This window comes from Bubalus kerabau, chromosome 3, assembly GCF_029407905.1.
Source record: "Bubalus kerabau isolate K-KA32 ecotype Philippines breed swamp buffalo chromosome 3, PCC_UOA_SB_1v2, whole genome shotgun sequence".
In the NCBI taxonomy this organism is placed as follows: Eukaryota; Metazoa; Chordata; class Mammalia; order Artiodactyla; family Bovidae; genus Bubalus; species Bubalus kerabau.
Genome location: NC_073626.1, coordinates 169,506,560 through 169,533,063, shown reverse-complemented (window position 1 = coordinate 169,533,063; position 26,504 = coordinate 169,506,560). Strand labels below are relative to the sequence as shown.

General features: G+C 41.1%; 1 protein-coding gene across 1 annotated transcript in view; it reads right to left on the bottom strand.

Moving 5' to 3' along the window:
• The window catches only part of COL4A3 (collagen type IV alpha 3 chain), a 158,411-nt gene that overhangs the window by 49,021 nt on the left and 82,886 nt on the right, over positions 1–26,504 (bottom strand). The window contains exons 3-20 of the mRNA XM_055573649.1: positions 26,189–26,278; positions 21,085–21,129; positions 20,435–20,479; positions 19,754–19,816; positions 18,692–18,745; positions 17,010–17,036; positions 16,424–16,501; positions 13,745–13,807; positions 13,582–13,617; positions 11,720–11,761; positions 9,460–9,537; positions 7,007–7,069; positions 6,534–6,593; positions 5,427–5,471; positions 5,079–5,132; positions 4,137–4,178; positions 2,062–2,146; positions 575–610 (exon numbers count right to left, since the gene is read on the bottom strand). Of these exons, the coding sequence (XP_055429624.1) occupies positions 575–610; positions 2,062–2,146; positions 4,137–4,178; positions 5,079–5,132; positions 5,427–5,471; positions 6,534–6,593; positions 7,007–7,069; positions 9,460–9,537; positions 11,720–11,761; positions 13,582–13,617; positions 13,745–13,807; positions 16,424–16,501; positions 17,010–17,036; positions 18,692–18,745; positions 19,754–19,816; positions 20,435–20,479; positions 21,085–21,129; positions 26,189–26,278 (1,006 nt within the window). The remainder of the gene's footprint in view (positions 1–574; positions 611–2,061; positions 2,147–4,136; positions 4,179–5,078; positions 5,133–5,426; positions 5,472–6,533; positions 6,594–7,006; positions 7,070–9,459; positions 9,538–11,719; positions 11,762–13,581; positions 13,618–13,744; positions 13,808–16,423; positions 16,502–17,009; positions 17,037–18,691; positions 18,746–19,753; positions 19,817–20,434; positions 20,480–21,084; positions 21,130–26,188; positions 26,279–26,504) is intronic.

Here is a 26,504-nt window from a genome sequence, read left to right as displayed (position 1 = left end):
CATTATGAAAACTATCACCTTAACCAACCTAATTGCCACAAAATTAATGTTTTTCTTTCTCTGTGCCTTTTTCTGAGCCTCCTACTCCCACACCAAAGTTACTGCCTGACAGTTAAAAATGCATGCGTTTACTAAGTCTCTTCAGTTGTGTCTGACTCTGCAGTCGTGTGGACTGTAGCCCGCCAGGCTCCTCTGTCCATGGAATTCTGCAGGGAAGAATACTGGAGTGGGTTGCCATGCCCTCCTCCAGGGGATCTTCCCCACCCAGGAATTGAACCTGCGTCTCTTACGTCTCCAGTGTTGGCAGGCGGGTTCTTTACCACTAGTGCCACCTGGGCAGCTCAGCAGTAGGTAAAACTACTGAGAAGTAAAAAAGAGCAATTCTGTATCACTTTGTGTCAGTTTTCCTCCCCTTTTCCCCTGAAGGTCCCAAAGTTAATGATGAAGAAGTTGGAAACACTTGTATACCAATTAATGAAACATCACTCTTATGAAAATAATGCAAACTCATTAGAAAGCAGCATGTTTTCCTTTTAATAGTATTTGTATTGGTATCTGAGAAACATGTACATACCAGGACTTCCAGGGGCTCCAGGGGGACCACTGGGACCTGAGGACACATAACAGTAATTGTTTACAAAGATAGAAATATCCCCTCCTTCCGTTATTGAAATCTTAGATGGCAATATAATGATAATTACCAATACATTTTTCATACTTTGCCTCTACTCTCACATAAGTAAGTATGAGAAAAGTTCAGTCATTTAGACAAACTGCTAAGAAGAAACTAAGTTCATCTTAGATGTCTAACACTCAAAAACAGGGAGGGGGCGAAGTAGGGGATTAAGGGACATGAACTACTATGTATAAAATAAATAAACAATAAGGACATATTGTATAGCACAGGGAAACACAGCCCTTAGTTTTTAATAACTTTACATGGAGTATAACCTACAAAAGCATTGAATCACTATGTTGTACACCTTAAACCAATATAATATTGCAAATCAACTATACTTTTTTTTTTAAGTAAACTATAGTGCTTTATCGTCTTCGGATAACTCAACAGACATTTCCTAAGAGCTGTTCTGTGTTTAGCACTTTGCTGGGATGATCCAGAGGCCAGAAGGTCAAATAGCTGAAATTGTCAAAAACCTCAAAGTTTGGCCTGGATCCATCTCAGACCACTTATAGCTACAACACCGAGTAGGGTTCTAACTCTTTGATGTATATTAGTAACTTGTAGTGAGCATATCAGATGTTTTAAAACCTGTGTCTAATAATTATCTGTCCATTTGTTTAAAACAATGAGAATTTTTACACATTTAAATAAAATTCTCCTTTGAAATCTTATTTATATCAATCATTTTCCTCAGTGGTTCTCAAGCCTGCTACACATTAGAATTAATCTAAGGAGCTTCTGTGACCTGCCAGTATCCAGGGCCCTCCTCCAGGCAATTACATCAGAATCATGGGGAAGAAATGGGGACATGGTTCTTATTCAGCAGTTCTTGGGGAGTTTCAGTGTGCAGTGAGGTATAAGAGCTTATTAGCCAAGATCATCTCAACCCATCAAAAGGGACAGAATATAAGTCAATGTGACTTTAATTCATGGTCCTGGAAATCAGGAACCAAGGGCTTCAGTTCCTTCTTGTCCCTATTTGTGTAGATTTGCTCAAATGAGAGCTGTTCGGGGCTGCATCTTCTCTTCTGTAATCCCTCCGGGACTGCTGGTTTTGGACACTCCCTCTCCCTGCCCTCTGGCTATGTTAATGTCTTCCTATCAGATATGAATGTTATGTTTAAAGATACTTAATTATGCATAAAGATAAGCAGTTATTGTCTACTGTATACCACTTAAGGAATTTTTTTAGGAAAATATGAAAATTCAGTTCAGTCACTCGGAAACATCAAAAAATACCACCACCTATGAACATTAGGAGACCGCTCCTTTCCTCTTGCAAATTCTAGGTCTACAAACACATGCCTTGAAACACATTTTGCCATGAATGAAAGACACAGGATGATCAGCAAATGCTTTAGGAAGAAAATTATTCTCACCCTGCGGGCCACGAGCTCCTTTGGGCCCTGGTAGGCCCGGAATCCCTTCATCTCCCTTTTCCTGGTATGTGTCATAATATTCTGTCTTAAAGGAAAATGAAATTGAAAAAAAAAAAGATAGCTATTTATGGTAACTCACCAAATACAATTACTTCAATTTGTTATTTTTTGACTAAAATGATACTTTTCCTGAGTTCACAGGCTTATGTGTTAGAAAAACATGGCAATTTTATGGGATGGATAAATTAAAAGTTAACCTGGTATCATGACAGTGCATATTTCATGGGCTTTCATTTAGAAATACATTTTATGATGAGCCCAAATCATATACACACTCTTAAATATACATATACATATCTATATATGTATGAGTATGTATGTAGAAATTAAAGTTTTACAAAAGAGTAACTTCTTACAACATATGATCAACTCTGATATTTTTTATTCTATTCCATTTCATTTTTTAAAAATGCTTGTCCTGTGGACTAAATTTATTTCAAAGTACGTTGGGATGTATACATCAAAAAAATACTTCATTGTTTCTCTAAATTTCAGGACAGCATTGATCTTCAGACAAACATTTCCTTAGTCCAAGGACTGAGGATTATTAGTATTTCTGAAGTGATCAATGGACCTTCTGCTCATTTCCTTAACCATCTTCTTCCAAAGCAGAACTTTCTCTGAAGTCAGTAGAAGCTGCAAAACTATGTGGAATTGAGCATTAAAAAAAATGATGGAAATATAAAAGTTTTAAAAAACTTTTTTCATATGTTGCATGGGGCCAATTAGCTTACCGACTTGTTTAAACAACTATAACAAGAACTTTGTAGTTAAAACTGTATGCATAAAGTAAAAAAAAGAATTCATAATAATAATAGTAGTAACAGTGCAATAAATTCCTCCATCATAAAATCCATCAAGCTATGTATGTACTTGCCAAGTATTGGCAAAGTACTTTCACAAAATAGCCTTTCATCTTCCCAGCAACCCCTTAAAAGAATCTTGGGATTGTTATCTGAATCATTTGCTTGCAAGGTAGAGAAGCTAATTTCTGGGATCCTCCTTCAGTTACTGAGTTAACTTACTAGGCCTGGGGGGTCTGGGAACTACATTTGTAGGAGGACACAAACACACTCCCCCAGTGACTCCTCTGCCACCAGGGACCTTTTTGTCTCACCTGCAGGTCTTAAATGGGAGTTCTGCTCTGCACTCTAAATGTGAGAACCACCATCATTTGAGGCAGCAAAGGAAGGTACCGGAATTCAGAGCCTGGGTCCCATTCACACTCATCTCCTCAAGCTACAGAGTCACTATATACAGCGTGGCCACCCTGTTGCCAGGAGCTGACTGACATCAAATCCATGTCCACTCGAGAAGGAGGATCACCTGCCTCTAAGGAGCTTAAAAGTGAAAGTGTTAGTTGCTGAGTCATGTCTGACTCTGCAACATATGGAAGATAGACCACCAGGCTCCTCTGTCCATGGAATTCTCCAGGCAAGAATACTGGAATGGGTTGTCGTTCCCTTCTTTAGGGGATCTTCCTGATCTGGGGATCAAATCCAGGTCTCCTCCATTGCAGGTGGATTCTTTACCATCTGAGCCACCAAGGAAGCTTGGGCTGGGGTCATTGGGTTTTGCAGGCCCTGAATTAAACCCAAAGTTGAGCTTCTGCTGCCTCGTAGTTCGGGGATGTCATAACAGGGCCCAGAAGGTGAAGTCCTTCTCCCACACCCCCAGGACCTGAGCTGTCCTTCACTGCTGCCTTCCTATGCTACTCAAAGGTGCAGGATGACCTTAGGCCTGGCCTGTTTAGACAAAGGCTTTTTCTTCTCTGCAGCCCAGGATGGGCATTGCCAGTGCATTCTAGGGACCAAGTAGGACCAGATAAAAATATTTGCCCATTATCGAATGGACAAATAATGACAATAGCTATTTTTTTGGCCCTAAATTGATAAAAAGGTAAATACTATAATCTCTATCATAGCAGTTAATAAGGGACACTGATTCAAAATTTCCTTGATATTTGGAAAGACTTGATCAAGCATAACGTTAATATTGTCCCTCATTACACTTACTGGACCACGAAATCCTGGAGGGCCAGAGTTTCCTTTCCACCCCTGTGTTGAAAGACAGTTACAAATTATGAGCACACTAATCAAAAGTATTTACATGTTAGGTATACTTAGAAATCAAAATGCATAGTTAAACCAAGCTATGCTAAAACTGATGTTATTTCTATGAAATGTGCAAGTCAAATTAGCACGAAAGGGATATTGACTTTTGATTATTTTCCTGGAGGGCCATATCTGAGGCAGAAATCCTATCTACAAGGTCTGGAAGAAGTGGCTCTTGTTCTCTAGGTTTCCTCCACATCACTTCCTTCAAAGGATGCTTGCATCATTGCATGCTCTCCCTATTCGCACCTGGACTAGAGGCACAGGGAAGCCAGGCCATGGGTTGTAGGCAATTCCCAGTGTCCCAGCTATTGTCAACCTTTGTTACTGAAGAGGGCATTCCAGAATTCTACAGAAAGCCATAATATCATAGGATAAAAATCTTGACTCTGGATAAATATACCTATATAGGAAAATTATTTGAAATCTGTAACATGTTGTCAGAAATAAATTGATGTGAAACATAGTCCACAGTTCACCAATGACTACCATTCAGTTCATCGTGACCCAGGTTGAGACTGACAGGGTTCAGACCATGCTTGACCTTCGATGAGCCGATACTTCCTCCAATCACAGGTCCCTTCCAACTCCTTCCTCATGGGAAGCTGAAATCTCACTGGTCCTAAGCCAGCTTCCACTACACAGAACAGGTTTAACATCTTTCCCTTCAAGTGTTTAAATAAAGCCACCACAGCTCTCCTTTCTCCCTAACAAATACGCTGAGGTATTTTAGTGAACTCTGACTGCAGCTCCTTGCACCGAGTTTCAGGATGTGGGGAGGAAAACGGTGAGAAAACCCAACCAATAATAAAAGCTGAAAGCAGATGTCCGGAAGGGAATTACCTTAATGCCATCTTCACCCCTTAACCCAGGGAAACCCTTGTCGCCTTTGGCTCCCTAAGAGAAGAGCAAAGTGAAGAGATCAGAAGACACACTGATAATCAATTTCTTCTGTAGCAAGCAAAATGCTTTAAACTCCTTTTGGTGGGGTTGCGGGGGGGAAGGGTGTTCAAATGACCTCTCTCCACAGAGAGGGTGTGACACTAAAGCGTACTCAGCCGCTCAGTTGTTTCCGTATCTGCAGCCCCATGGACTGTGGCCCACCATGAGTGACTCTCAAAAACCCTTCTTGGTCTAATACGACTGACTTTCATTACATCAATGGACCAAGTCATGACTTCATGACTTTACCTCAGTGCCAGGGAAACCGGGGGCACCATCTTTTCCAGGCTTTCCCTAAAACAAAAACAAAAGAAAAACATGTAACTTACGGATACTTTAATAAACACGAAAAACTTAAATGATACGATCTCTTGATCTTAGGCAAGAAAGCCTAACTGAGGTTTCCCTCAGTTATTAGAACGAAAAGCTATTAATTGCAGAACTGACGATGACCTTCTTCTGCCAGGAAAGGCAGAAGCCAGTCAGACTGGGAAGTTAGGGAGGGTCATGGGATTCTCCAGGCAAGAGTTAGATATGACTGAAGCAACTTTGCACACATACAGTATTCCATTGTATATATGTACCACATCTTCTTTATCCATTCATCTGTCAATGGACACATGTTGTTTCCATGCCCTGGCTAAACTAAAGTTAGCCATCCAAGCTTAGAAAGAAAATCAGGGAAGCACTGAGCAGAGAAGTAAGCAGGAAAATTCAGAAAGAGAGAGGCGTTCACAGTCAATGTATTTATTTGCAATGTTGGCAACTCTTTGAACTGCAGACATGCCTATATTTAAATATACATATAAAAGGAATTTTACAGTGTTTAAAGAGACAGAGCTGTTTAACTATTATGGTATTAACTATTATGGTACTTACCTTCCATTATAAAATTAAAAACAACATTAGTTGAATATTTTTCTTAGAAAAAATATCCTTTTCCCAGTGTATGATTTTTAGTTTTTAAACAATGAGAGTGCTGCATGCTGGGTACTATGGGCTAATCATTTCAGTCCTGTGTGACTCCTTGTGACTCCATGGACTGCAGCCTGCCAGGCTCCTCTGTCCATGGGGATTCTCCAGGCAAGAATGCTGGAGTGGGTTGCCATGCCCTCCTCCAGGGGATCTTCCTGACCTAGGGATGGAACTCTCGTCTCATGTCTCCTGTGTTGGCAGGCAGGTTCTTTGCCGCTAGCGCCGCCTGGGAGCCCTAAGCGTCTTATACTTGCCACCTATAAAGTCCTGAGTACTGACTAATTTGGGGCTTCCCTGGTGGCCCAGATGAACCCACCTGCAATGTAGAAGACCTGGGTTCCATTAATTTAGGCTGCACATGACAATGATTTCCAAACTCACCTGCGGGCCTGGTTCTCCAGGAGCACCTTTTTCTGATCCATAAGATTCTCCAGGTGGCCCCTGAATCAATGAGAGTTAGGTCAAGTTTTGTAAATTACTGATCTTTGACTTATATCGATTTTTATTAACTTTTGCCTTCCATTAAAATTTTTGAAATGATAGGTTATCTAAGTGAGACATCTTATTTATGAATATCAAATTAAAAACAGATGCTATAAAATCAGATGCTGAAGATAAATCACAAGATGGGTGACAGAGGGTGCATGTAAAACAGTGCAGGGATTTCAGCTAGAAGCGGCCATAAAATAATTCTAGTATTTACGACCGCTGCAGTAAAATGCTATCATGCTTTAGCTAATATTAAAATATTACATACATCAAAATATGTATGTACAAAATATTACATACATCAAAATATGCTCCAAGTTTCTACTATTAGTTTGAAGGGAACAATATGATTCTAAGTGACCTACGGAGGGTCCAGGGGCTCCGGACTGTCCCATGGCTCCCCGGTCTCCCTTCTCTCCCTTGAGGTCCTGTCACAAAAACAAGTTGAAGTCATCAGAAAGAGAGCAAACAAGATATTATTGACTACATTTGGAAAAGTCCTCTAGCTGTCCATGAACTGGATTTTCAAGTTACATATATACCTCCTATTTAACATATCACCATTTCTCACATTTTGAATTTTATACCTGTTAACCCCCTGAAACAATACACAAACATTTTGTGTTCTGCATTTTATTTTTTGAATTGAGGTCTAGTAGATTTATAAATATTATATTAGTTTCAGGTGTACAATGTAGTGATTTAAGATTTTTGTATATTATACTCCATTTATAGTTATTATAAACCACTGGTTATATTCCCTGTGCTGTACAATATATCCTTTGTACAGTCTCTTTTTTAAAAAAGAAATTAATTTAGATCAAACTATATTAAACTAATTTAACTTCTGAATCAGTTTTCTATAAGTATAATCAGATCATTTCTAATATATTTTACTCTCATTTTTAATATATTGAAATTATTTTCACTGAGATCAATGATTTTCTGAGTAAATGCTATAATGAGGATTTGAGTCATTAATCAGGTTTGTTTTGGCCTTATCACATTTTATTAATATTTTGTAAAAATATAATTTTCAAAAACATCCTTTGGGTCAAATCTCCCAGCTCTTAATGTTCTCAAGATAAGATTTTTTTAAATCAGTTTTTCAGCCAATAAAGTGTTAGATTTTATTAAATTTACTTTTGTTGATTAATTCTGAAAAGTTCAGTTATTTTCCTCAGGCAATATTTTTTCCAGTATTCAATGAGAGTTATTATTTTGGTCATATAAAACTTCACCGTGTTTTAACTTATCAGTTTTGTTTGATAACGTCTATCATTAAAAGTTAATTATATTGAAAAGTCATGGCTAACGTATTTCTTTCAGGGTGATGAAAATGTTCTAAAATGCCCACGGTAAGTTGCACAACTCTGTGAATACATTAAAAGCCACTGAATTGCACATTAAATGGGTGAATTATATGTTATGTGACTTATACCTCAATAATGCTGTTAAAAATTATAATGAAAATCCATGAATTTCTTCTTTAAAATGGTGAAAATTACAGCATGTAAATTATATTGCAATCAAGGTATTATCAAAACAATCATAATTTTAAAAAAGAGAGATGATTTATGTTTACTTCTTAGTTTGTTGTTTAGTTACTCAGTCTTGTTCGGCTCTTTCTGACCCCATGGACTGTAGCCCTCCAGGCTCCTCTGTTCATGGTGTTTTCCAGGCAAGAATACTGGAGTGGGTTGCCATTTCCTTCTCCAATTTCTTAGTTAATCCACAGGAAAATTATTAGCTTCCCCCTCACTCCCTATTACCTGTCCCAGACATTTCAGGATCAACCTAGTGTCTAGGATTGGGGTATTATGCTGTGATGCACTTCTGAGCATCTGATTCAATTTTGTTCCCTGGTCCTTCCAGCTACCCCAATGTGAGAGCAAAAAGCACCTGATAATTTCAGAATAAGAGTCATGGTGTCCTTGGAGAGGAATGGGGGCCACAGTGTCTTGGGGTTATAATGGCAGGGTAAAAATGTCCTATTTGATTATGATAACACTCCACCCTTATTTTTAGGCCATTACCATCCTTCCCTGGTGGCTCAGTGGTAAAGAATCCACCTGCCAAGCAGGAAATACAGGTTCAATCCCTGGGTCGGGAAGATCCCCTGGAGAAGGATATGGCAACCCACTCCAGTATTCTTGCCTGGAGAATACCATGGACAGAGGAGCCTGGAGGGCTACAGTCCATGGGGTCACGAGTCAGACATGACTGAGTGACTAGATACCAAAACAACCATCCAGTTGGATCAGAGACATATACCCATTTTGTTACCACCTATCCAAAAATACACACTGAAAACCCAGCCTGTGTTAGGAACAGTGAGAGGGATGAGGATAAAGGGTAAGCAAAATTAGATTGAGGCTCCTCCTTCAATAGTCTTGAAAGTGGCTTGCCTTGGGTCTTCTCTTCCTCATGTTTTCCAGTTCTTGAGTAAAAGACAGGAAAAGAATAAAATCCAGAGACCCAGGCTGGCTGGACCGGAGTTAGGTGCTGTTACTGTTTTTAGTCACTAAGTTGTGTCCGACTCTTTGCAACCCCATGGACTGTAGCCTGCCAGGCTCTTCTGTCCGTGGGATTCTCCAGGCAAGAATACTGGAATGGGTTGCCATTTCCTTCTCCAGGGGATCTTCCCAACCCAGGGATTGAACCTTTGTCTACTGAGTTGGCAGGTAGATTTTTTTTACCACTGGGCCACCTGGGAAATGGACTTAGGTGACAGAGCTTATAAAAGAGGTAAGGGATTACAAGGGCCTCATGGCACAGAGGGGAAGGCAGGAGCCTAATAATAACACAGAAGAGTTACCGTTCTGTTATCAGGGCCGGTTAGAGTCACAATAACTGTTCCTGGTGGTCCAGGTGGTCCTGTCAATCCTTTCACACCCTAAAGACAAACACACTCAGGAATTACAAAAAAACTTAAGCTTAAGAGATCTACATTTCCTCTTTAGTTCTTACCTAAAAAATAAAGCAAACAAAACTTGAGACACAGCAAATGCTTTGGTTTCAATGTGACTTAGTAAATAAAATGTGTATTAGCAAGTCTTTTGTTGTTGTTGGTCAGTTGCTCAGTTGTGTCTGGCTCTGTGACCCCATAGACTGCAGCACTCCAGCCTTCCCTGTCCTTCAGCATCTCCTGGAGTTTGCTTAAACTCATGTCCATTGAGTTAGATAGTTAGATGCTATCCAACTATCTCGTCCTCTGTCGTACCCTTCTCCTCCTACCTTCAATCTTTCCCAGAATCTGGCTCTTCGCATCAGGCAGCCAAAGTCCTGGAGCTTCAGTTTCAGTAACAGTCCTTCCAATGAATATTCAGAGCTGATTTCCTTTAGGATGGACTGGTTTGATCTCCTTGCAGTCCAAGGGGCTCTCGAGTCCTCTCTAACACCACAGTTCGAAAGCATCAGTTCTTTGGCGCTCAGCCTTTATGGTTCAACTTTCACACGCGTACATGACTACTGGAAAAACCATAGCTTTGCCTATATGGAGCTTTGTTGGCAAGATAATGTCTCTGATTTTTAATATGGTGTTTAGATTTGTCATAGCTTTTTCCGAGGAGCAAGTGTCTTTTAATTTCATGGATGCCGTCACCATCCACAGTGATTTTTTAGCTCAAGAAAAGAAAGTCTGTCACTCTTTCCATTGTTTCCCCATCTATTTGCATGGGACTGGATGCCTCAATCTTCGTTTTTTGAATGTTGAGTTTTAAGCCAGCTTTTTCACTCTTCTCTTTCACCTTCATCAAGAGGCTCTTTAGTTCCTCTTTGCTTTCTGCCATAAAGGTGGTGTCATCTGCATACCTGAAGTTATTGATATTTCTCCCGGCGATCTTAATTCCAGCTTGTGCATCATCCAGCCCGTCATTTCTCATGATGATACTTTACATATAAGTTAAATAAGCAAGGTGACAATATACAGCCTTGACATACTCCTTTCCCTATTTGGAACCAGTCTGTTGTTCCATGTCTGGTTCTAACTGTTGCTTCTTGACCTACATACAGATTTCTCAGGAGGCAGGTAAGGTGATCTAGTATTCCCATCTCTTTAAGAATTTTCCACAGTTTGTGATGGATCACCGTCAAAGGCTTTAGTGTAGTCAGTGAAGCAGAAGTAGATGTTTTTCTGGAATTCTATTGCTTTTTCTATGATCTAGTTGATGTTGGCAATTTGATCTCTGGCTCGTCTGCCTTTTCTAAATCCAGCTTGTACATCTGAAAGTTCTCAGTTCACATACTGTTGATGCCTAGCTTAAAGGATTTTGAGCATTACTTTGCTAGCATGTGAAATGAGTGCAATTGTGCAGTAGTTTGAACATTCTTTGGCATTGCCCTTCTTTGGGACTGGAATGAAAACTGAGTTTCCAAACTTGCTGGCATACTTAGTGCAGTACTTTAAGAGCATCATCTTTTAGGATTTGAAATAGCTCAGCTGGAATTCCATCACCTCTCTAGTGATGCTTCCTAAGGCCCACTTGACTTCACATTCCAGGATGTCTGACTCTAGGTGAGTGATCACACCATTGTGGTTATCTGGGTTTTTAAGACTTTTTTTGTTCTGTTTTTACCTTATTGGAGTATAGCTGATTAAGAATGTTGTGATAATTTCAAGTGGACAGCAAAGGAACTCCGCCATATATATACATGTATCAATTTTTTTTCCCCAAACTCCCCTCCCATCCAGGCTGCCACATAACACTGAGCAGAATTATTTGTGCTATACAGTAGGTCCTTGTTGATAATCCATTTTAAATACAGAAGTGCATACATGTCCATCCCAAAACCCCTAACCATCCCTTTCCCCCATCCTTCTCCCTGGCAACCATAGGCTTTTCTCTAAGCCTGTGAGTCTGTTTCTGTTTTGTATACAAGTTCATTTGTATCATTTCTTTTTCAATTCTGCATATAAGGGTATCATCAGATATTTCTCCTTCTCTGTCTGACTTACTTCGCTCAGTATGACAATCTCTAGGTCCATCCATGTTGCCGCAGATGGCATTATAAAATGTGTTGTTTACTAAGGAACCTAAAATATTTTGCCCACAAATAAACCATAGTATATAAATTACCTGCTCTCCTTTCTGTCCTAGCACGTTATCACCCATGTGACCCTGTAAGAAAAGACAAAACCAAATTATCTTTTTAATGAATACAAATATACAGTCTAAGCCCATTAAAGTTCCAATGTTTGTAACTGAACACTTACATTTTAATCATAATGTTAGGACTGTAAAAGTTACTTTATTGCTTAGAGTAGAGTGGCAACATGTTTCTTTTAAAAGGAGAGATCTTAAAGTGCAGAAAGTTGAAGGGAGTTACTTAAAAATGCAAGTGATGGCATGAAAGGGTGTGGGGTGGAGGAGGAAGCCGGCTCAGAGGACCTTTTTTTTGGCTTAGCCAGGTACCAGCTAGTTTTGAATCTGCTGTCTGGATACATAACTTCCTGGTGCCCTGTTTTCTAGTCTTAAAAATAAGAGGGATGTGTAGCTGAACTTCAGGATTCTGAAATTCAAAACTTAACAGAGAACTAAAAACAGAATTAAAGCTAACCTGACTTCACTAGTAAGTTAGAACATGAGCTAAGTCTAATGTGAATCATCTCTCGTCAGTAAATCTATCGTTTCAACCAATGTCTCTTTGTTTCTTTGCTTCTGAGTTTGCAGATTTTCATCCCATTAGGCCACAAGCAGTAGAGAAAAGCTCAGGATGACGAATCAAAAGATTTTAAACTTTAGTTCTGCCAATTACTGTTTGATGATTCACTTAACCTGAACCTGTTCATCTCACAGAGAATGTATGTGTGTGTCTGTGTGTGTATATATACATGCACATCAATGAAACAGTACATGTGAAAGCACCTTGGAAAGTATCCGACACACAAAGGCTTACCTGATAGTAAGAGATACTGTGTTCACTACTAATTTCCTGGTGAGGCTCAGCCCTCTCTCAACATTTTTTTAACTTTAACTAATGAAGGAGATCAGACTATCCAGCTCCAAAACACACCACTTTGGCAGAAGAACTCTTTTTGAGCTGAAGGCATTTGAGAAATAGGGAATGCAGAAAAAGTTCCCTCGTCTGTCCCTAGGCCTCAAGGCTGGGCACAGATTTCCCCGTGTGCATGTGCCACCCTCCCCTCTCCTGTGCACAGAAGAGAAGACAACTCATCACGGGAGACAACACCAGCTTAAACCTGCATAAACAAACTTCACTGAAATAACCCTTATCTTCCGCTAGTTTCCCCCATATATTTACCTTCCCACAATTTGCCCCTAGAAGCTCACAACCCACTTCCTATGTCTTGATACTTCACCACAAATGTATCACCCTTTGTTAAAACGGTATACAAGCCTCTGGGTCTGATTGCTTCTTTGGGGTTTTCATTTCATTTCTGTGAGGTCTCCATATGCATATGAAATCAACCTTTTTTCTCCTGTTAACCCAGTCACTGAACCTAAGAAGATAGAAGAAAAAGGTTTTTTTTTTTTTTCTCCCCAATCCTAACAGTTGGCTTTTGTAACAGAAAGACATGCAGGACCCTGTTTAATGAGCACATGAACAGTCATCTTTTATTTTCTAGTATGAAGACAGGTTGGTTTTGGGAAGCAGCCCAGTACAAAAATGTATAAGATAAAGTACTGGGAGATCGGCAGGACTATGAGAAACGGAAACGTATGGACTAGGAATCCTTGCTCTTTTCCCGACAAGGAGCTCCTTATAATTGAATTAAGACTCTTTGTATCAGAGATCAAGTTACTGAAGTGCAGGGAAAAGAGAAGAAAGCGGTGGAGAACTGTTCACGTCCCTGCTGAGGATTCTTGTGAGCCCCAAAGAGAAGCCCCGGCAAAGACCCGCATGTGCAATCAGACTGAGTTGGCTTTTAGATTGGTTAGGATGTTCTGGCTGTTACAACATATAGATTGCAATCTACCTTAGGTCCTGGAGGTCCCATGGGTCCTGGAAAGCCCTAGAAAAATCCATCAGTTAAAATTACAGCAGGTAGTGCACCAAGTCTACAACTCTGCTTAAAAATCTTTAAGCTATGATTCTTTTATTAGTTACAATGTCTATTGCAATGGTGGCTTCATACTCACAAGGAATCCTGGAGGGCCAAGTGGACCCGCAGGTCCAGGAAAACCTGGAAGGCCTGGCAAACCCTTTAAATGAAGAGAAGAATTAGAGTAAGTTCAAATTTACTTCTTACTGAAGAACAATGTCCATTAGTTAAATGCCTTAAATTATTTTTAGTAAAATCAGAGCATAATGTTTCCCATTTACGCCTGCAGTTAATTTCAGTAAAGGCCATGTGCCATGTATAACTACCAGGACTATCTTGCTGGTACTACATAGGGGTACCACCATCCTGGTGGTACTATTTCCAGAAAAATGACCAAAGCATTTGCTTTCCTTTAGAAGACTTTTAAGATTTTTAGAAAATCTTCCTCTCCCTGCCCCTTTCTCTGTCTTTCACTAAGCATGCTCCTACCTCTGGATCCTTCCACCTGCATTTCCTCTGCCTGGAATCCTCTTTCCCCCGATGTCTGTCTCTATGACTCACTTCTGCTCCCTTTTCTTGTCTTTACTTAAACATTATCCTTTCCATGGGCCTTCCTGCATATCCAATCTAAAGCCACAGCACTCCTTCTAACCTAGACACTTCCTATCCTCAACCCAACATTAATTTTTCTCCTCAGCATTTATTACTATCTAACACAACACACATGGATGTGAGAGTTGGACTGTAAAGAAAGCTGAGCACTGAAGAATTGATGCTTTTGAACTGCGGTGTTGGAGAAGACTCTTGAGAGTCCCTTGGACTGCAAGGAGATCCAACCAGTCCATCCCAGAGGAGATCAGTCCTGGGTGTTCATTGGTGGGACTGATGATGAAGCTGAAACTCCAATACTTTGGCCACCTGATGCGAAGAGCTGACTCGTTTGAAAAGACCCTGATGCTGGGAAAGACTGAGGGCGGGAGGAGAAGGGGACGACAGAGGATGAGATGTTTGGATGGCATCACCGACTCAATGGACATGGGTTTGGGTGGACTCCAGGAGTTGGTGATGGACAGGGAGGCCTGGCGTGCTGTGGTTCATGGGGTCACAAGGAGTCGGACACGACTGAGCAATTGAACTGAACTGAACACAACACACAGGAAGTAATTTACATTTTGAAATATTTTCTCCTTCTAAAAGGCATGTGCCATGAGGGCAAGAATTTTGGTTAAACTGGTTTTGGGGATTTGTGTACTATGGTATCCCAGAGCCTAAATAGCTCCTGGTACCTAACTGGCAGGTGGATGGTAAGAGGGATTTCTTGTAGAACTGAAGGTCCCACTCTTGTACCTTTAGCGGTAGCATATTGTAGTACACTGCCAATGCTCAACACACATTTAAGGGATACATCGTGTCCCAGGTTGCTACTGTCTCCTCTTTCTAGACTCCCTGCCCTCAGCATCTGACCCCTTATTGCTTCCTAAGCAAACAAACAAGCAAACAAGAAACAAACCAAGAGCTATCGACTTTTGTGTCTTTTCTCAAAAGCCTATGACTGGGCTTCCCTGGTGGTCCAGTGGTTAAGAATCCGCCTTGCAGTGCAGGAGACACCAGTTTGATCCCTGATCTGAGAAGATCCCACACGCCACAGGGCAAATAAGCTCTTGAGCCGCAACTGCTCAGCCCGTGTGCCGTAACTGCTGAGGCTCGCACGCCTTGAGCCCGTGTGGCACATCCAGAGAAGTCACTGCAATGAGAAGCCTGCACACCGCAGCTAGAGAAAGCTCGAGAGCAGCAACAGAGACCTAGCACAGCCGAAAATAAGTAAACAAGTAAAATTCTCTGATGGCTTCTAATCGCATCACTGTTCAGTTTGGCAGCCCATCCATCACCAGCTGGCATGGCTCACTGGATGGACGTTCAACAACCTTAACTCAAACTCTTTGACTTGCTCAGGCAAATACCAACCTCTACTCAGGAATTTCCACATATATTTATGAATTAAGATATTTATGATTAATTAATCTGAAAGTTAGTATCAAAAGACTCCTTTGAATCAGGAAGTAAAGGATATTCAGGGGAACAGCTGTTTCTTTGTATCTATTCTGGATCACCCTCAGGCTACAAGCATAGATATCAGAAAGCAAACTATTCAGCAGGAGAAAGATGCATTTAAATAAAATATTACTATCATGCATACTTTACAATAGGATTGTTATTTAATATTACAGTTTTAAATTGCATTCAATGTGGGATACAAACCTATCCTGGATTTTGACAAATACTAAAAGGAACATAACTATTCCTTGAAAACTCCTCCTTAGATTGAAGAAAGCTTGGGTGATTGAGACTTGAGAAGAGGCTAAAATACATATGTACAAAAACATCTTTTTTATATGAGCTTAAGGACATGACTGAGCAACTTCACTTTCACTTTTCACTTTCACGCATTGGAGAAGGAAATGGCAACCCACTCCAGTGTTCTTGCCTAGAGAATCCCAGAGACGGGGGAGCCTGGTGGGCTGCCGTCTATGGGGTTGCACAGAGTCGGACATGACTGAAGTGACTTAGCAATGTAGTTTCTTATAATGAGGTGAAAGTTTTAGAATAAAATGAAATATATAAATAGGAGAAACATGAATGTGAAAAATATTTTTAAGAGGGCGAGAAAAATATAGGGAGAGGAAGAGAGAGAGAGAAAGAAGAGAAAAAAAGAGGTGGAAAGAGACAGAGAGAGAGAGAGATGGAGAATGATAAAGATCTTCTCTGAAGTGTGTACCTGGAATCCAGGAGCTCCTGGCAACCCAGGGTCACCTTTTCCATCAAGGCCTACACCTTCTCCTTCAGCAGGAGCGCCCTTGAAAAGGAAATTCATCAAACATCAGCAGCATTTTATCTTCAAGACATCTTTAAATGATTATTCAAGGTCATACTGTTTCAAGGATAAAAGTGCTTCCAGGATATATACTTGCAGAAATGCTATAGGATTTTTTAGTTATTCTGTTTTGAAGAATTCAAAGCATTTTCATGTTGTCTAAAACTGACCATTGGCTATAGAGGGAAGACACAAGAATAATACACCATTTCCCAAGACACCAAAATGAGTGGCACTTCCTGACCTAGAATCTGGAGCCTTGGGCATAAGATCAGTTCTCCTTCCCCAGACCTTATTTTCCTAAAGGATGATACAAAGCTTGCATTCCTTAAGACATATTTATGACAAGAAGTAGAAGACACTCAATAGGAATAAATATCATTTCTGAATTAATCATGAAATCTGATTTGTAATGACATATCTTAAGAGATGTGCCTTTCATACGTACAATTAGAGATTTTTCAACAACAACATGCCACAAATCACTTACCTTTTCTCCTTTCAAACCAATGACACCCTAGGGAAAAGAGCATCGTATTAATAACTAGAGGCAAACCAAATACAGAACATCCCTGCTTTGTCCTTCTCTCTGCTATTCTGCCTTCTCTTCCTGCCGCAAGCTTCCTATTGGCTTTTACATTTGCTCAAGTATTTCTCATTTAAACAAAGTGTATGTCAGTCGCTTAGTCATAAGACACCATGGACTGTAGCCATTAGGCTCCTCTGTCTATGGAATTCTCCAAGAAAGAATACTGGAGGGGGTCATCACTCCCTTCTCCAGGGGATCTTTCTGACCCAGGGATTGAACCTGGGTCTCTCACACTGCAGGCAGATTCTTTACCATCTGAGCCATCAGGGAAACCAGTCTCCCCCTGAGTACACTGCCTCATCCTGTCTTACCTATCCTTCCTGTCATCTATAAATTACTCACTTTGTTCATCCCCACTTATTCCTTAGGCCCATATCTGCCTCTTGCCTCCATCTGTCAAGGAAATGTTGTTGTTCATTTGCCCAGTTGTGTCCAACTCTTCTCGAACTCCATGGACTGCAGCACACCAGGCCTCCCTATCCCATATCCCTTGCTAAAGTCTGCAATGACTTTGATGTTATAGAAACCAAGGACAAAACATTGGTTCTTGTTTTACTGAACTTCTCGACAGCACTAAGAAGCTGTATGTTACTCGCCTTTACTGGAATTTGTTAAAACAGAGATGAAGCCAAAATGGAATCACTCCTGCTAGGTCCAGTGCAGTAAACCAAGACTAAATACCTGCCATGACTATGGTTTTAACCTTCTCCAGGAATGTGACCTTTGTCTGGCCAACCTGGAACTTCCAGGTCAGCACTAATTAGATACTCCACCCAATAGCCCCTTCTGTTTCCCTTAACGGGCTACCTTGTCTAAGACAATGCCTTCTTTGTTAATAAAACAATACATTCTTTGCTAAGAATGTCAGATTTCCATTCTCTCTCTGACTTTAAAATCCTTTGCTATCTATGGCTGGAGGCAACTCTCTTTGTTGGATAGGAGAGAGCTGGGTTTGTGAATCATCCAATAAAGCCGGTTAGATGGTCAGATTTACTCAGCTGAATTTTTGTTGTTTAACAATATCTTTCCTGGGCTTACAGAATATACCCCTCTTGCTTTTCTTCTACTCCCAGGGCCCTTCTTCCTTTACAGGCTCATTGTCCTTGACCTCCCTTCACATGCTAGAGCTCTCTAAGCCCCACTTTCAGGCCCTTCTCTCCTCTCTCCATCTTGAGTCACCACCACCCATCCAGGTGTCTTCCATTGTCTATCTCAGATCTCTACTTCAATGTCTCAAAAACAAAACAAAGTCTCAAAGTGCAAACCCCCGTGCATTTATTCATTCCTCTCAACTACTGGGCTCCCCAGGTGGCTCAGTGGTAAAGGATTTGCCTGTCAATAGAGGAGATGCAAGAGACTTGGGTTCAATCTTTGGGTCGGGAAGATCCCCTGGAGGGCACGGCCACCCACTCCTGTATTCTTGCCTGTGAAATCCCATGGACAGAGGAGCCTGCTGGGGTTGCAAAGGGTAGTCAAATGTCTACTGTTGACTGGCTTCAACTTCCCCAAGGTTATGACAGATTTCTGTATATGATCGCTTCAAAGGAAACTCCTTGGATGGGGAGTTAGAAACATAAACCTACCGGTATCCCTGGGTAGCCTGGTGTCCCCCGAAGTCCTGGGAACCCTGGCTCTCCCTGGAAGACACATGACGCTTGTCATTCTTCTTAGTTGTTCTAGAACAGCCTATTGTGATATTTCCCCTGTTCCTTGCTTCCAACCCTGCAGCAGTAAATTTAGACAAAGTAACCCAAATTCCTCACAACTACTGGATCATAAGGCTAAAGACTAGAAAGCCGTTATCTTAATTGAAAACAGGATTAGAATTTACTGTTTCTCAAATTGTGCATAAATGGCAAAAGGTTAATTGTGCCAAGAACTTTTTAATGGCTGCTTCCTTGAAATTTTTGTAATTAGTCCTTTCATGGCCACCATCCTGGGGAAAAGCAGAGTGCAGTCAGGAGACAAAGGAGATGAGTGCACATTGGAAAGCTCAGTTTTTCTCTTCCAACTTTGCATTCTAAGCTTTAGTTTCTGGTTTATATTCAATCACAACCTCAGATGCAAATATCTGTTTGAGCCCTAGTTATCCTTCTGTGGGAGAACACGAGAGAACTTTCTTAAAACATAATCTGAAAGCAAGATGGGTGGAGGGAGGGGGGATTGGGTGCAGGCAGTCAAACGGTACTCCAAACTCTCAGCTATAAGATAACTAGTCCTAGGGATACAATGTAAACGTGAGAAATCTAATTAACACTGTTAATTTTTTAAAGTTAAGAGAATAAAGCCTAAAAATTATTGCACACACAAAATGTTTTCCTTCTTTAATTTCGTATCTATAAGAGATGGTGAGCTCACTAAACTTATGATGATAATCATTTCATGATGTATGTAAGTCATTATGCTGTACACCTTAAACTTAGGTAGTTCTATGTGTCAACCATATCTCAATAAAGCTGGAAGAATAAAGAAAAAAGCATGAGGACAAAGAAAATCATCACCTTTCTGTCCTGAAGACATATACTATTGGTTCTGGCCAAAACAACATCTCAAGGAAAGGCTAGGCCATCTCATTGCTATGTTACCCAGGTTTATTCATTTAGCAAAACACTAACTAACCACCTCCTGAGAGAGAAGATACATACCTTGGAACCATTGCATCCTGGCAAACCAGCAAGTCCATAAGGTCCAGGATGGCCTGGGATGCCCTAAAAAACAGAGAAAGTCTCAAAAAGAAAATATAATCAGACTCTGGGCCAGGTAGAAACAGTGCAGAGCACACAGTGGGAAGAGATGGGCTAATTTAGATAGTTATTTAAGTATAAATGGTTATTTAAATAGTTAAGTAGTAAACTGGCTATTTTAGATAATTTAAATTAAAATCATAGGAAATAACATAGGCTAATTAAAACCATAAATTATCAAGTGAGATATATTATTTAAGATAAAGCAAAAGGTCTTTCTATACAAAATGAGTCCGTTAACATGCTGTATTAAGCTGGGGAAAAGGAGAAGAGGGAAGTGTGCACAGTGGTAATTATCTGATTATTTTTATCTCGTGCTATTAAGTAGATTTATCCTATTCTATTCTATTCTGTCTCATCCCATCCCATCCCACCCCAATCTATTCCATTCTATTATGCTTACATTTCAGGAAATGCAATTTGACTTGATATCCTATAAATCCACACTCTTAATACACTGTAATTCTGACATTTTCATCATGTAGCCAAAACATTATACTCATTTTCTTGTGTTAGTGCTTTAACATCTTTATTAAAATGAGCTTGCTTATTATTCCATTTACACATATTCTCACTACTTACTGGAAGTCCAGGAGGACCTGAAAATCCTGGTAATCCAGTTATTCCCTAAAGACATAGAAAAGAAGAAAGATGGCAAGAAAAAAACTAAAAATGTTCAACCTGTAAATAAAACATGATTTATCATTCCAATAACCCCATTCTGTAACTATAATTGGGAACAGCTAAAAGCGATTTGGAACACACAAAAAAGCTGGACAAACTTTGTAAATCTTACATTTATATAACTTTTAAATAGACATGATTAAGATCATTTTTGGCTTTTGGGGCGGGAGGGATAGATTTTTTAAGGCATAATTTGCATAAAGTGCTCCAATCTTCCACAAACAGATTGAGGAATATTTACCTGTGTACATATGCACATTTTGGTGATTCCCACCCAACCAGACACAGAACCTCTCCACCACCCCATACGGTACCCTCATGCAACTTTCCAGTCGATTAACACCTACCCCCAAGTGAGTAACCACTATGTAGATTTCTACCATTATAGACTGCTTTTACCTGCCCTTGAACGTCAATCTACAGAATTGGCTCACACACAACTTACTCCTTTGTGACATCTGTATAACTTTTACAGTGCCAGGGTTCTTTTACTTTTTAAAACAAGATTTTTCATCAAACAAGCGGGATAAACTGGTTAGACTACTAACCCTCACGCCTTTGGCACCAGTCAGTCCTGGAGATCCTGGAGAGCCCTAGATCCAAATGCAAAAAAACAAGGTAAGCACTGTGACAATTACTTGGCACTAATAAGCCCGTACATGAAAGGTCCTGGTTTTATTCACACGCCACACAGTTTTGCTCTTGCGATTATTTCATTGTTAACACGGTTCAATTGCTTGCTTGTTTCATTGGCGCTATAGTTATGTATCCGAAAGGACAAACAGAAATCCATTCATACCCCTGCTACTCAAGGTGGGGGGTCCAACAGTAGCATCATCTGGGAGCTTGTTAGAAATGTGCCATCCTGGGTCTCCCCCACCTCCCAGACCTATTGATTCAGAATTTGCATTTCAACAAGATTTGATGGTGATTCTTGCTCACATTAGTGTCTGAGAAGGGCTGCGGGAAAAGCCCCACATTAGCCAGACAGCTGCCATGGGCTGATAAGGATGAATGACACAATTACAACGGTGGACGAGAATGGCAGGCAATATTTCTGTGCATGAGAACTACTTTATTAACAAAATGTGTCTGGCAGGCACAAATAAATAAATAGCAAACCGAGAACTGCCTGAACCAGAGATAAACTTGCTTGGAACACAAAATGAGTACACATGGAGGTCCTGTTTCTTGGAGAATAGCCCCAAACAAAACTGTTTTAACGAAACCACTTGGTGTGAAAGTTCCATTTTCATCCAAAAGTTTTTCTTCATTCCTGAGAGTTTCAGTATGTTTTGGTATTTCTGATTATTTGAGGACAGGGTTGTTACAGAGACTTCTGAGACAGGACCGTCAAGGCCAAAGTCAGTTTTTCTTGTCTGAAGCGGAATTCCTAGGTGCGTGACCATGACCCCCTCCTCTGCCGGGGGCTGTCTGTAATCTGCAGATGCCAGAAGTGTGACTTGCAGGTTTCAGTTCGCCATTATAAACTGTCTCATATAGAAAATATTCAGAATGAAGACCTTTATAAACCTGCAACACCTTTTAATCAGGTTTTAATATTCTCTGATTGCCTACCTTTGGTTCAATTATCATTTGTGGCTATATCTTTAAGCTATGGGCTTCCCAGGTGGTGCAGTGGTAAGGAATCTGCCTGCCAATGCAAGAGACTCAAGAGATGTGGGTTCAATCCCTGGGTTGGGAAGATCCCCTGTAAGGAAATGGCAACGCACTCCAGTATTCTTGCCAGGAAAATCCCGTGGACAGAGGAGCCTAGTGGGCTACAATTCACGGGGTCAGAAGGAGTCAGACATGACTGAGCACATCACAGAACACAATACAGCCTCTCTAAGCTATAGTTTACTATATCAGTTTTCTGGATGAATGTTATGGAATACCTACACATCATGTAACCCACACAAAGCACCGTGTGTTCACAACTATAATTTTAATCCATTACTGACTTCTCTAGAGAAAAGCTAAGGAAACCAGCAGAACGGAGTACAGAAAACAGAATAGGAGTGAGTTAGCATTAGGCTGATCTTAAGTCCAGTGCTGAAGTGACAAATTCCCCTCCAGGGAAATGGAGGGAAATCTGAGACCACGCCCTGAAGGAATGTAGCAGAATGTTCAGACACTAAACATGTCTGAAACCAGACACTAAATATCCAGAATCGAAATGACTTTTTTTCATATTAGGATTAGAGAAAGCAGGAATGAAGAAACAGAACGCATACATGAACACAGTAAAGTAGAATCCCTGGAAAACAGCAAGTCTTGCAGCTGTAGGAATGGGTTTAATTTCTTTGACTGTAGGAATTTGATTCTGGCATCATATAATCCTGGATTTGAACTCTGATTTTACCACCTATTAGCTGTGTAACCCAGGACAAATTGCTTCATCCTCTGAGTGTCAGTTTCCTCATCTCTATGATGAAGATAATAATATGTCACCATCCTCATGACCAATGAGATCAATGTGAGGAGTAAAGAAATCCAGTCAAGAAGAAAAGTCCCAATGCCCCAGTGCCTGACTCAGAATAGGGGAAACACACTGACTGAAACTGCCCACACTAGTCAGGCACCGTGGTAACCATCTGTGTGTTATCTTAGGACAGGAGGGACTGGTAAGGAACACGGAACTAATAAGCTACCACCAACCGGAAGGCTTGGGAAAGCTCAAAAGGAGACACCATGTATCCCAGAATCCTCCTCGCTGGAATCCATCTTGACTGAGCGATGCATGTGCCACCAGGAAGGACCCTGAATCAGAATAATTGGCCAGAGACAACCCGGAAACTAACCCCATCAATAAAACCTGAGACTGCAAGCCACACAGCAGAGCAGTTCTCTTGGGTTCCCTTACTCGGCTGCTATCTACCCAGGTGCCTCTTCCCAGTAAAGTCTCTTGTTTTGTCAGCTCGTGTGTTTCCTCGCATAATTTATTTCCCAGTGTTAGACAAGAGCCTTGGAAGGGGTGCCCCTTCCTGCAACAAATTCACATAAAATGTTACCTAAATATTCTGTAACATTCCTTAGGAAATTTAAAAAGATTTAAAATTATAATTTAAAAATTATAATCACCCTCCACAACTTATTAGTTAGTTCATAGCTTCCGGGGAAGCCAGCAGGCAGGGGAGTGACCCAGAGGGTGCGTGAGAGTCCAGGCTTGAGTCCAGGCTTAATTCCACAGCAGAAAAGAGCCATCAGCAAATCTAGTGGTTATGCAGTTATTTAGCAAATCCTCTAGGGCATTTATTTAAACAAAGCCCTTTGTTGTATCACAGACTTTAGGATAAAAATGTGTGATGAGTGTGAAGGGCGGTGGGCTCTGGTAAGAACCTTAGGAGGCCAGACACTGAAGAACCCAGCTGAGAAACAGGAACCCGGGAAAGAAGGAAAGCATTGGGGAGGGGAGAGAAGAGAAAGGAGGGTTCCAGAAACAGGCCTGTGTTTCAAGGAGAAAAGAGGGAGCCTCACAGCTGGAAACAAAACAGAGGGGTCCAGGCCAGACAAAGACACAGAGTATTCTCCAGACCTTTTGGGGGTAGAGCGCAAAGTGGAGATCATGGGTTTTCAGGGAGGGAGCAGAAGGCAAATTGTTGCTGGCTGAGGAGTGACTAGGAGATGAACCACAGCCCATGTGGTTGGTTCTTTTTTTTTTTTTTTTTTTAAAGAAGTCTGACAGATAGGAAAGACAGAAAGGATGGCAGTCCTTGGATTATAGTGTTGAAAAGATCCAGAGGAAGATATACGCTGGTATGGGTTTTGCATAAAGATGGAAAGAGAAAAACCAATAACCAAGTTGACATAGCTGAGAAAGAGGACACACCATCAGAATGTGATTCTAGTGGAAATCCCAGTGACCAGGATACAGATAGAGGACAGGGCTTGAATGGAGGCAAAAAAAACCTCACCAGTGGCCAATGCAGGTGTTCAGTTCAGTTTGGTCGCTCAATCGTGTTTGAGTCTTTGTGACCCCATGGACTGCAGCACGCCAGGCCTCCCCGTCCATCACCAACTCCTGGACTTTACCCAAACTCATGTCCACTGAGTCGGTGATAGCATCCAACCATCTTATCCTCTGTCGTCCCTTTCTCCTCCTGCCTTCAGTCTTTCCCAGCATCAGGGTCTTTTCAAATGAGTCATCTCTTCAATGCAGATGTTCAGTTCAGTTCAGTTCAGTTGCTCAGTCGTGTCCGACTCTTTGCGACCCCATGAATCGCAGCACGCCAGGCCTCCCTGTCCATCACCAACTCCCGGAGTTCACTCAAGCTCACGTCCATCGAGTTGGATGCCATCTAGCCATCTCATCCTCTGTCGTCCCCTTCTCCTCCTGCCCCCAATCCCTCCCAGCATCAGAGTCTTTTCCAATGAGTCAACTCTTCGCATGAGGTGGACAAAGTATTGGAATTTCAGCTTTAGTATCAGTCCTTCCAATGAACACCCAGGACTGATCTCCTTTAGAATGGACTGGTTGGACCTCCTTGCAGTCCAAGGGACTCTCAAGAGTCTTCTCCAACACCACAGTTCAAAAGCATCAATTCTTCGGCGCTCAGCTTTCTTCACAGTCCAACTCTCACATCCATACATGACCACTGGAAAAACCATAGCCTCGACTAGATGGACCTTTGTTGGCAAAGTAATGTCTCTGCTTTTGAATATGCTATCTAGGTTGGTCATAACTTTCCTTCCAAGGAGTAAGCATCTTTTAATTTCATGGCTGCAATCACCATCTGTAGTGATTTTGGAGCCCCCTAAAATAAAGTCTGACTTTATTTCCACTGTTTCCACTGTTTCCTCATCTATTTGCGATGCAGGTGGGGAGACCCTTAAATCAGGAAGTAGGAGGACGTAGAGCTGAGAATTGAAAGATACTGATAGTATTTTCTTTTTTTTAAATTGGAGTATAATTACTTCAAATTGTGGTGTTGGAGAAGATTCTTGAGAGTCCCTTGGATTGCAAGGAGATCAAACCAGTCCATCCGAAAGGAAATCAGTCCTGAATAGTTATTGGAAGGACTGATACTAAAGCTGAAGCTCCAACTCTTTGGCCACATGATGTGAAGAACCAACTCACTGGAAAAGACCCTGATGCTGGGCAAGATTGAAGGTGGGAGGAGAAGGGGATGACAGGGGACAAGATGGTTGGATGGCATCACTGACTCAATGGACATGAACTTGAGGAAACTCCAGGAGACAGTGAAGGACAGGGAGGCCTGGTGCGCTGCAGTCCACGGGGTCGCAAAGAGTTGGACACAACCTGGTGACTGAAACCAATAGAATTGCTGTACAATTATCATGTTAGTTTCTACTGTAGAGTCACGTGAATTACCTATGTGTATACACACAGCCCGTCCTTCTTGGACCTCCCGCCCACCACCACCCCGATCCCATCCCTCTAGATCATCAGAGTGCTGAGCTGAGCTGCCTGTGCTATAAAGCAGCTTCCTTGCTGCTATATAGCTAATTTACACATCTTAGTGTAAATACATTGATATATATACACTTTCATTTGTAAAATAGATAGCTTGAAATAAGCAGCAGTTCTGAGGGCCCAGCTAAGACTGGAGCAGGAATTTACCATGGCATCCATCGTCATAAAGAAGCTTAAGTGGACTGGGGGTTTTCCAAACTCATAGGCTAACATACCTTGGGTCCCTGTGGTCCAGGCAGGCCTTCGGGACCTGGGTATCCCTTCTGGCCGGGAGGCCCAGGGGGTCCTGGGAAGCCTTTCTCCCCCTGTTAAGACCAAAACAAGACAATACACACACAGAATATCAATGCCCAGGAGTAAACATAACCATCATTTTCTTTTCTTTATGATATAATGATAACATTTTGCACATTTTTTTCTTGGATTAAAAAAAATAACACTCAATGCTAAGTGTAATAGACACTGGAATGTTTCTATTGTTTTTGTTAGTATTCGTCTGTAGGCTTGAAAGCATTTGTCTTTGGTCTTCTG